This window comes from Syngnathus floridae, chromosome 3 (assembly GCF_059516105.1).
Source record: "Syngnathus floridae isolate MCC-2025c chromosome 3, RoL_Sflo_1.0, whole genome shotgun sequence".
NCBI lineage: Eukaryota > Metazoa > Chordata > Actinopteri > Syngnathiformes > Syngnathidae > Syngnathus > Syngnathus floridae.
Window position 1 is genome coordinate 14,171,216 of NC_142415.1, and position 11,554 is coordinate 14,182,769.

General features: G+C 40.7%; 1 protein-coding gene across 1 annotated transcript; it reads left to right on the forward strand.

The window, feature by feature from the left end:
* The first annotated feature begins 1,301 nt into the window (after window positions 1–1,301).
* On the forward strand, window positions 1,302–11,348 carry cstf3 (cleavage stimulation factor, 3' pre-RNA, subunit 3). Its single transcript, XM_088372173.1, has 20 exons — window positions 1,302–1,524; window positions 2,098–2,202; window positions 2,339–2,434; window positions 6,353–6,385; window positions 6,948–7,045; window positions 7,120–7,186; window positions 7,261–7,295; window positions 7,377–7,503; window positions 7,581–7,658; window positions 7,755–7,917; window positions 7,991–8,100; window positions 8,172–8,288; window positions 8,378–8,596; window positions 8,673–8,775; window positions 9,092–9,161; window positions 9,245–9,440; window positions 9,819–9,969; window positions 10,051–10,145; window positions 10,227–10,287; window positions 10,831–11,348. Exons 1-20 carry the CDS (start codon window positions 1,498–1,500, stop codon window positions 11,028–11,030), a joined length of 2,151 nt encoding a protein of 716 aa, XP_088228299.1. The 5' UTR covers window positions 1,302–1,497; the 3' UTR covers window positions 11,031–11,348.
* The last annotated feature ends 206 nt before the right edge of the window (window positions 11,349–11,554 follow it).

The window sequence follows — 11,554 nt, forward strand, 5'->3', positions numbered from 1 at the left end:
CCAGACTACAGCAATCAATCACAGATAACATCGATGCAAAAACAAGGCTTACAAATAGAATAGCATAGAACTGACAGGATACATATCTGTTTCACACCAAACGTCTGATCATACTGAATGATCGATGGATTTGCGGCAAGATGGCATCGTTTCAGACCGAACAAATTAGATGCTTGATCACTCGGGAATCTTCTCGTTTGGTCTAGTGTTTTGGTTGTCAGCCAGACACGCACACACGCACTTCCCGTGGTTGTCATATGTCTCACCCTACTGGTCAGGGAGGGGAATAACATGTCTACAAACAGTGCAGTGGTCGTGAAATTTGAGCTGTGGAAAACCCCCAGGACACTTTGTTGCAATTCCAGGACTTAATTCACCTCCGGTCAAACACGATCCTTTTTTTTTTTTTTTTTTTTTAACCGTGCAATTGTTGTATTCCACGTACATTTTAATTTATTGCATTGATCATAATCCCTCATGAGGAGATTCATTTTACACCATGCTTTATATATGCATAATTTGTGTTGAAAACCACATACAGTCAAGTAAGATGCAAAACGCGTACAGAGCTGCACCTGCCTTGCTCAAGGGTACCTCAATGGGAGCCGGGAACCAGATTAGCATCTCCCCAACTAGTTGCCTATTCCCCCTACATTTTGGGCCAAAGCAGGACTTAAACTTTGACCCTCCAGTTCTAAAAAGCTTCTGCCGTCCACAGGTTTTGGTTTACAGCCAGATCTATGGCACCCAGATCTGAACTGGCAACCTCTTTAACTACAGTCAAACTCTCTACCCACTGCTTTGTTATTCCATCTTCGTTTTCAATTCTATATCTTGCTGGTTGGAATTGGCCATTCCAGAATTTCAGGAATTTTTTCTGTTGCTGTCATGAAATTTCAAATAATACATGCACAGACATACATATTTGTTTAGTATATTAAATATGATAGCTGTCCTCGGACAAAATGTACATGTAGCTTTCGTTAAATTGATTCCAAATACAGTATTGAAGAGCTCTTAGGTATTTTCTAAAATTCGAAAATTTTAATGTGTAGTGTGGAATTTGGTGAAAATGGAAATTGTTGGAATGTGATTGAATTTGTTAGGAGAATGGTGGATATGTTTTTTGTTTAGTGTCTCATTTACTTGAATGGGTTTCTCATTAAGTGGTTAAAAAACATGAAAAATGGCATGTGAAAGCTGTCTTTGTTTTTGAGGGGGGGGGGGGGGGGAGGGGGGGGGGGAGACTTGTTTTATTGTTGAAGGTTTGAGGCCGGAAGTTTTATTGTTTATGCCCGACGCCGAGGAGGAAGTCGATCTCCTCGCCATTTTGGAAAAAAAAAATCGGTTTGTTACCAAGCAGCTACTTCTATGAGGACAACGTGATAGCTCGGTTTAAAAATAATGCGCGTCACGGAGCTGCTTTAAAAATTCGCCACTTTGTTACCCTTTAATCCTTACTCAAACGGTAGTATTACTTATATTACTCTTCCGACCATGTCTACAGATCCAGCAGCCGATCAGGTAAAGTTAGCTTATGTCTCGAAGGCCTGTACTAAAATGCTAATGCCGCATGTAATTTATCCTTGCTGTGACAGTCGTATATATTTTTCTAAGTGTATTTGTTGCGTTTTGAGTATGTTGGCAGGTGTCAGTTAATCGCAGTAAATTGGTTTAAATGTCGATATGTTCGTTTAATGGCGGCCTTACGCCGTATTGTCTAGTCTAGCTCGTGGCTGCGTTGTCGCTATGGCGTCGTTGGCCTGATATACTGCCTCCTTTTCCCCCCTGAAATACACGCGGAAACTCTTGTAAAATAAAACAGTCATAGTCCGCGAATTAGTACGTGGCAAGCAATTATTGTTACGATTCGAACGCGTAACGCACAATTGGTATCATTAAATTATGATTGAATGAGTGGGGTGGTCAGGTTGAATTTACCTCAAACGTGCCCATCAAGCTTTAACTTAAATGCAACCACCACCACTCCCCCAGCTTTATATTCACCCGCACAGTTTGCAATGTATACAATTTGTTTTTAATTTTCATTCTGCAGCATAATGATTCATTTTCATGCATTTGGTCCTTCCACTGCAGACTGCAGCAGAGTACGTCCCGGAGAAGGTGAAGAAGGCAGAGAAAAAGTTGGAAGAAAACCCATATGACCTTGACGCTTGGAGCATTCTGATTCGAGAAGCACAGGTTTAGTGACTCAAGAGTTGCATTACTGTATAGGGGTTTAAATGATGGGCTTAAGGGTGGGGGTAAATTCTTTGTTAAAGTCTTACATATATTTTGCTCATGTTTGTGTGGATGTAAATACATTCTCCCACTTTAGAACCAACCTATTGATAAAGCAAGGAAGACATATGAGCGACTTGTCACTCAGTTTCCAAGTTCCGGCAGATTCTGGAAACTCTTCATTGAAGCTGAGGTTAATACTTTTTTTTTTCTTTCTCGTACGCATGATATTTTTCCTTACATGATCAACAATGTGTTTTTCACACTAATTGTCTCACACGTCAATGGGGTTTAAAGTCACAATTCTTGATTTCAGCCACTTGCTGAAAATTATTGGTTCAAGCATCACCCTGTCATAGAATATAGATCATCAATATTGAGGATTGTGCCTTTAAATATAAAAACTGAGTTTCTTTTTATTTTTTTGGTTCCCAGAATTTAATTAGTATTTTCCTCGTCATATTCATTTAAATGGGGTAAAGTGAATTTGTTGCATGTTTGGTCTGCAACAGTATTAAAACAATTTTAACGGTATTTGGAGTGCATTAGCCTTTTATTCACTTGTCGTGTCAATTTATTGACTCCTGTGTCTTTTCTTTTGGAATGTGATGAACAAATACTCTGCTTTTTAGACATTCCCCATCACTTTCCCACCAAATGAATGGAACAAGGACCAGCCGCCCATTATTTGTTTTTTGCTACTTTTTTTTATGATGCGGGCAGCCACTGAGACCCTTTTTTTTTTTTCTCCCCCTCCCTGGTTTAACAAAAAAAAAAAAACGCATTCACCTGTGTGAAGCGTTACCTCAGTTTTAAGTCTCTTTCCTCATAATCTGCTCTGGAACCGCTAATGTTGTGGTTATCACATCCAGACAAGTAAAAGAATGAACTACTGTATCTTGGAAAATTTCACCACCATTGCAGCAAGATCCAGTGGACTGCAAGAAGCAGGTAGCGGAAATAATAATATAATAATCACACGAAGGGAAATTTTTTGCTTATCGTTGGCTATTGGGCAAAGTTGATTGAATCATAAAACTAGTGGAGGGAGTCAATCAGTAGCCATTTCAGTTTTCAAGTTCTTGCGCGCTGTGTTCAGTTTGAATTAATTGATACAATAGGTAAAATGTTTTTTTTTTATTATTTTGTTTTAACTGCAGTTCTTTTAAGCTTTCTTTTTAGAATTGCAAATAGGTTGTCAAAAGCTGTCATTGGTCAAAAATGGCCCCTGGGTCTTGGTTCTCCACGTCTGCCTTAAAGTGAAAGTCAAACCAAATATGCTATTTACAATATGTTTTAAGTGCACCCACTAATCCAATCACAGTATTCTGATTAATAGTGAGTTTTTTGGAAGACGAATTAAGCACAAAAGCCACCCATCGTAGCTCAACTGTTTTCTGGGTTTAGTCACACGATGGTTGCAACTTGAGACCTTCGGCACTTTGATGTCACTTTTAGTGGAGAGCAAGTAGCAATGTAAGGCAAAAGGCCGCCTCATGAGATGGATGAAAATGGGTGGATTTTTCTGCTTAATTATATTCCTTAAACACAATATTAATAAGCATACTGCTCTGCACTAGTGGCAATGCATAAAACAATATTGTATATAAAATGTTTGACTTCCCTTTAAGTTTGTTGACATGCAGGTCAGAAACATTTTTAGGTCCTTTTTTGTTTGATGTAGGGCTGCTTTGTCTTAATGTTGCTGTCAAGAATATGGAAGCCTATTGGCTTCTATGTTCACATCAGCAGCAGTTTAACTCCCCCCTGCAGCAGTTTTAATAAGCTGCCGAGTATATTTCCCCCAAGATTGACTTATTGAGTGTTTTGGTCTGTGAGTGACAGTCTCTGTGAACATACGGGTTAGTTTGTTTGCACATGATTGTTCTCAGGCAGGAAGGACTACAGCTGTTGTGATGTGTCGAAACTATTTTTGACATAGTGGTGTGTCTTCTCAGCGGCACTTGCAGTTGGCCCTTGATAGTGTTAGTTGCCATCACCTACCACTGGGTTGAACAGCTCCTGCTTAGTCATTTGCTGACGCCTGGTGTATCTTCAGTTGAATGTCAAATTTTGGTCTGCTTCCCTTTTCATACTGAGCAGGGGAGTGAATGTCAGCACAGAGCTGCTCATTTTAACCTTGCATGCATGTTATTGCCAGTGAGGCAATAAGATAGGACTGTAAGTTGCTGGCTCTGGATTTTACTCTGGATCTCTATCAGCGTGCACGTAGAACATAACATTCATCTTTCTATGATGTGCGTGTGTTCAGAAGGAACTGATCACATGTTAAATGGGAGTAAGTAGTGGGCACATACCTCCCACCTTTTGAAATACCTCTGATTAACCCCAAATAAATTCAGATTTTCTTGTGGTCTTTTCCTAGAGTTTTATCATTTCCTTTCTTGTATAAGTCTGAAATTGCTGTGCCATCAATGACTGCTCATAATTTTCCTCTGCCTTGACTACAGGGTTATGCCCAAATTTCAGCTAGAGAAATGCAGAACCAAAACATGATGCTACTACACTGCAGGAGTCCATTATATTAAATGGTGTGTTTGGTGCAATTGCAGCTGCTCCTCACAATAAGCCGCATGGAGGGACTGCTCTTTTTTTTTTTCAGCTGAAACAGCCTGAGTCAAGGTGGAGGGAAATATTTATGTGCCCATATGTCTGTTATTGTTAGCACAGTCTTTGTGCTTCTGCTTGAAGGTTAGAAAATGGGGGTAGCGAGGGATACCTTGTATCAGAAGCACTTCAAATGGTGTCAGATAGGCCTCTATTTCTGCCCACAGCCACATCCCACTTTTAAGATTTGCCTAGTTGTGTTATTTGTGGTTTTATAATTCAGATGTGCAGGTTATGGGTCACGATTATTTCTTTTGATCTTTTTTATTAATAAATGTGCAGGAGTGTCTGGACAATATGACATGCACACTTAGTTTTCTCCAGCTTTTAGTAATGATTTGAAAAAATGTTGCCTGCATATGTCCCTTAACAAGGCCAATGCGATGGGAGACGTACTATTAGCTTGAAGGAAGTAACATTAGCTTGAAAGTTAATTGTGCTGTTAGGAAAATAAACTATTTCTTTACCATGAAAATAACATTTTATTGCAAATAACTATTTTTGAATTTCTGTTGTCGTGTCAACGTCACCAGAAGTGTTGTCTGCATTGATGTAATTCAACTTTCCAAAGCTGAAATTTCTTTTATTTGAAATCCAAAACATTTGATGACAAATCCACAGTGTAGTCATGTGGTGTGCTCTAACGATTCATCATTTAAGCCCGTCACAGAATTTATGTAGAAATTTAAAGAACTTTGCCACCCTTATTAATTTAACCCTGTTTTGTGAGCAACATTTTTGGTAGCCTAAATTAGCTTTTGTGCAATATACAGCTCACACTTTAAACTTGGTTACCATTTGAGTTTCACGGGATTACTTGAAATAGGCTCACAGATGCAGATATCTTGAGGGGGCGGAAGTACGAAGGTTTGCATCAAGGGTGTTTAGTGAATCTGTTTCAGAGAAGCATTAGTAAACAAATCCTTGTTGTCTCTGTGACTTTGTGCTCATGTAGCTGTCAAAAGAAGCTTGGTTTGGCTTTATAAAATAAAAAGTCTTTATTCCATTGGCTGCTTTGTCTTTCTCATGCTAAAACCAGGATGTGCCCCGACTAACCCCCCTGGGGAGAATCTTATTTCATGTTGCATTTTTGTGCTGCTTTTTACTTGTAATATGTTTCTGGAATTGTGGCGTGTTTTAGATCTTGAGTGCTATTATGGGGAAAAAACAGTCTGTTCCAAAGGATGTTCACTTGGTCGCTGCAAAATCTGCCAATAGGATATACACCCCAGGCAGTTTTTCTTTGTCTCCTTTCCTTGAAATTTTACTGATATCTTACTCTGGCATTTTCATGGTTTCGAGACACAATCAATATGACAATAAACCCCTTTACACAAGTAATTTGTCATTCTTGTGTGAATTTCACTTTGTTGATCTAACTTGTTTGTGTTCGATTTTGCATGAATGCATGTTTTCTGGAAGCCATAGATTATTTCAAATTATTCTTGAAATAATGTTGCATTTACATCTGTCTTATTTGCAGGTCAAGGCAAAAAACTATGACAAAGTAGAAAAGGTGAGTGAATGTCTTTATGAATAATTATTGGAGTCTAGCACTTTCTAATTTATTTTATTGGTTTCCCTGGAATGAAATAAAGTCTTTTACTTTGAGTTCATATTCTGGTGTCAGCAACATGAAAGGAATATTGCTTTGCTCTACTCATTTCAGGAAATGTCATATTCAATCTTGCAAGTTCCAATTTCCCCACATACTAACCTATTATTTTATTATTTGTCTGTTGAGCCCAGAGTCACATTCAAAATGAGTTGCTGCATTTTTGGATTTTATTGGATTTAATATTTGGTGGCGTCACCCTTACTTGGTTGGAATAATTGCATCAAGCCTGTTACCCATTGAATTCACCATCCTGTTGCATTATTCATCTCAGATGTTTTTCCCTAGACACGTAGAGTAAAAACAGCAGTGGAATTCAATTTGCCATTCCAAAGCATTTAGAAGGATCCATATATTAGAAAAATAAAGTTGGCTCAGTGTCCCAACCTGTTCTCTAAATAGAGTTTTTAAACGTACGCTTCGAAATTGTTTCTGAGCGTCTTGTTTAATCTTTTTGCCACAGCTGTTTCAGAGATGTCTGATGAAAGTGTTACACATCGATCTGTGGAAATGTTACCTTGCTTACGTGCGAGAGACCAAAGGAAAGCTTCCCAGCTACAAGTAAGCTTGCGTGACTCCTGTAAATCTTGCTGATGAATATTCAATGAATTCAAGTCACATTTTGCTGCCCTCAGGGAGAAGATGGCCCAGGCATATGACTTTGCCCTGGATAAAATTGGCATGGAAATTATGTCATATCAGGTAGATGAAATATATGTTATTTTAAATGTACATTTGTTAATGCTCCCTAATGGTTTGCATTCCCTTTCCCACAGATTTGGGTGGACTACATTAACTTCCTGAAGGGAGTGTGAGTAATTTCCCCTCCAGTTATTATTTTATGTACCATGCAAGTTAACGATGATGCTGATCTTGTTTTATGTGCCACCAGTGAGGCTGTGGGCTCGTATGCAGAGAACCAACGCATCACAGCAGTACGAAGGGTCTACCAGAGGGGCTGTGTGAATCCCATGATTAATATTGAGCAGCTCTGGAGAGACTATAGCAAATATGAAGAGGTGAGCTCATTCATCTTTTATGCAGCCTCAATATGTTTTCACTCTAAATGCTGACAGTTGGTTATGTAACGCATCAGGGAATCAATATACACTTGGCCAAGAAAATGATTGAGGATCGAAGCAGAGACTACATGAATGCCAGAAGAGTAGCCAAGGTAAGGCACCTGTGTAAAAAAAAAGAATTAACCACCTAGTTGCTTCAATGTCATGATGATGGTTTTGCTGAATTAGCCGGTGTCTGCTGTGCACAGGAGTATGAGACGGTGATGAAAGGGCTGGACAGGAATGCACCTTCAGTGCCACCCCAGAACTCCCCCCAGGAGGCGCTGCAGGTGGATATGTGGAAGAAGTACATCCAGTGGGAAAAAAGCAACCCTCTGCGCACAGAAGATCAGACACTGATCACAAAAAGAGGTGACTCATTGTTATTGTGTGTGACTCCTCCAATTAGCTTGAAGCACCACTTGACTTCTTTGACTTCTTGCAGTGATGTTTGCCTACGAGCAGTGTCTGCTGGTGCTGGGGCACCATCCCGACGTGTGGTACGAGTCAGCTCAGTACTTGGAGCAGTCCAGCAAGTTGTTGGCGGAGAAAGGGGTACAAGACATGGGTTTTTTTCTTGATTTGAAATAATCAAACCACTAATGACGAGCTTTTGTTCCTCTCAGGACATGAATAACTCCAAGCTATTCAGTGACGAGGCGGCTAACATCTATGAGCGTGCCATTGGAACACTACTGAAGAAAAATATGCTTCTTTATTTCTCATTCGCCGACTATGAAGAAGTGGGTCATCCAGTGAACTGTTGCTGCTCTTCAAAACAATTTGAAACATACAGTAGATGATCCTTTATATGTATTTGCGATCTTTACAGAGCCGTATGAAACACGAGAAGGTGCACAGCATCTATAATAAACTGCTGGCCATTGAGGACATTGACCCCACATTGGTGTACATACAGTACATGAAGTTCGCCAGGAGGGCGGAGGGCATCAAATCGGGCCGAACCATCTTCAAAAAGGCCCGCGAGGATCTGCGCACACGCCACCACGTTTATGTCACCGCGGCTCTGATGGAGTACTACTGCAGCAAGGTGATCCATGCCTCTAATAGTTTGGACACAAACACTTCAAGAAACAGCCTCATGTTTTGTCTTTTATGCTCAACAGGATAAATCAGTGGCCTTTAAGATTTTTGAGCTTGGTTTGAAGAAATATGGCGACATTCCAGAGTACATACTCGCATACATTGATTACCTCTCGCATCTTAATGGTGGGTTTTGTCTTGACTTATTTTCTCATTGGTAGTGAGTAGCAGGCACCCATTGTGTAAATGCAGTTTTAAATTGGAATTGTATTATTTGCAAATTGTTTGGATTATTAGTTTGGGGATAATAACATATAACTAAAGAGTCTTGCCTGGTAGTGGTAGCATTAGCAGCATAACAAATGGTGATCTCAGTCATAGTAAAAGTCCACCGACAGTCGCCATCTTTTCCGCTCAGTGCTTATTTTGTTCGAGTGGACCCACCAGTCACTGAACTGAGAAATGGCCTCTATTAGATTTGTATCTTTCTTCTTTCATACAGAGGATAACAACACCAGAGTTCTGTTTGAACGGGTCCTCACCTCAGGAAACCTTTCACCAGAGAAGTCAGGGTACGCATAGTGTTCATTATATTGACTCATTGACCAAGTTTGTCTTGGCGCCCTTGTTTTGATTGACTCGTATTTCATCTTAGGGAGATCTGGGCTCGTTTTCTGGCCTTCGAAAGTAACATCGGCGACCTGGCTAGTATTCTGAAAGTGGAGCGGCGCCGTTTCACTGCCTTCAAGGATGAGTACGAGGGCAAAGAGACGGCCTTGCTCGTGGACCGATACAAGTTCATGGACCTGTATCCCTGCTCCACCAGTGAACTCAAAGCTCTGGGGTACAAGGTGGGTGCTTTGACCATCACTGCTGCCTAATAGTCAAAACAACAGACTAGATGAATTAAAACACCAACTGTCAAATGACATATTAATGGTTTGACTCACAACTTGGTTTTAAACTCTCAGTTTGGATTGCATAGGGTACATTTTGGGTAGAAAGGAACCGATGTAGTCACTCCAAATGACTGTAGTTGAGCTGCACTGTTCCTTAGCTTCTATTTTCCATGTGGGAAACCCTAATTGGCCAATTATATGCAATATAACACCAATGTTATGAAGATTCATGGGATTATGTAGTACTCATTGCAATAGTGTAAATACTCGCTGCATAGAAAATTAATGGCCAGATCTTAAATTTGCTACCTACTCAACTTGTATTTGTAGGATGTGTCTCGTGCCAAACTGGCAGCTCTGCTTCCTGAGGCTGTCGCCGTCCCCTCCGCGCCCACGCTGAAGGACGAAATAGACCGAAAACCAGAGTACCCCAAACCGGACACCAATCAGATGATCCCCTTCCAACCGCGCCACCTCGCAGGTATCTTATCTTTGTCTAACTCATGAACCGCGGCAGTTGTCACGTCTTGTGTTCACCGCCGCCTGTTGTTTGTGTCCACAGCTCCAGGCCTACACCCTGTACCCGGTGGAGTGTTCCCAGTACCTCCGGTGGCTGTCATTTTAATGAAGCTGCTCCCGCCACCTACGTGTTTCACCGTCAGTAATCGTGAACATCCGTAGTGGTCTGCTACTTTCTTTGTATAATGTTAAAAGGACATGTGATTGTCTGCTCTGCAGGGTCCTTTTGTCCAAGTGGATGAGCTCATTGAGACTTTCAGGAGATGCACACTTCCGCAGAGTAAGTATTTGTCAGTTGTTGGGGTTTTTTTTGTATCCCGCTCTATCTTTATCTGTATTGCTCTCTATCTTTATCTATGTCTCTCTTTATCTCGCTGTCTCTCTAAAAATATGAGTGCAATAAACATGGCCGCAGGACCCAGCCCTACTGTGAATAGTGTACAACCATGAATAATTGACACCTCTTACAAAGACCAAGGCAAGGCAGATTTACCTGCAGTATCCTACAGATGCCACAAGATAACGGCAACACTAATTCTGTTTTTCATTTATTGTGGTCTACAACAAGCAACACCATATTTCTAGCATGTACACAATCATGTTCTATAAACAACTGTATGCAGCAAGACTTACCATCTTTACAAGGTTCATTCAAAGGAACATCTCAAACATGTTGAAAAAAACACCACCAACAAATAATTAAATCTAGCAACAACAACACTAATATTCCACAAGATGACATCAGAGTATTAGCAACCAAGTCACCAATGTTGGAAAATGAAAATATGCACATTCACTTTCCATTTTCCTCCCTCCCTCAAAGCTGTTGAAGCTGCTGTGGAGCTCATCACGGGCAGACTGCCAGACAGTGGTGGCGAGGGCAATGGCGCCATGGAGAACCACAACAGCACCAAGTCACTCAAGAGGCCCAATGCTGACTCGGATGAGGAAGACGACAAAGGAGCGGTGGCGCCGCCCATCCACGACATTTATCGCGCTCGCCAGCAGAAGAGGATTCGATAGAGCGCTCACTACGGCTTGAACCTTACAAGAATGTAACAACCAGCCAAAGGAGGTAATATGTTCGTTTTTGGAGAGTCTTGGGCTGACAGAACTTGACCTCTGTAAAGCAGCCATACGCAGCCACACAAACACAACCTAAGCCTGAGTGTCCTTGTGTTTTTATGTTCAAAGACTGACTGATACTGTACAAAGTTTTTAATCCAACCATCGGTTGTGGCAAACAGCTCAGTTTTTGGCCTTGTGATGTTCCAGTGATGGCAAATATTTTTAGATAACTGGAGAAGATGATCTCTCTCAATAAAAGTGTACATTGTTCAACACATTTGTCTTAGCGCTCTTTGTTTAGCCTTGCAATACCAAACACAATTACTGTGTAGCCTCAATGCAGGTGTTATATAAGGCCAAATATTGATAATATAGTGTGTAATTAGTTGCATGGCCTTCAGAGAACTCAATAAAATCGGAAATGGTTGCTAATGGTACAATTGTATACTGGCCATGCCCACTAGGGGACGGTATTTGAC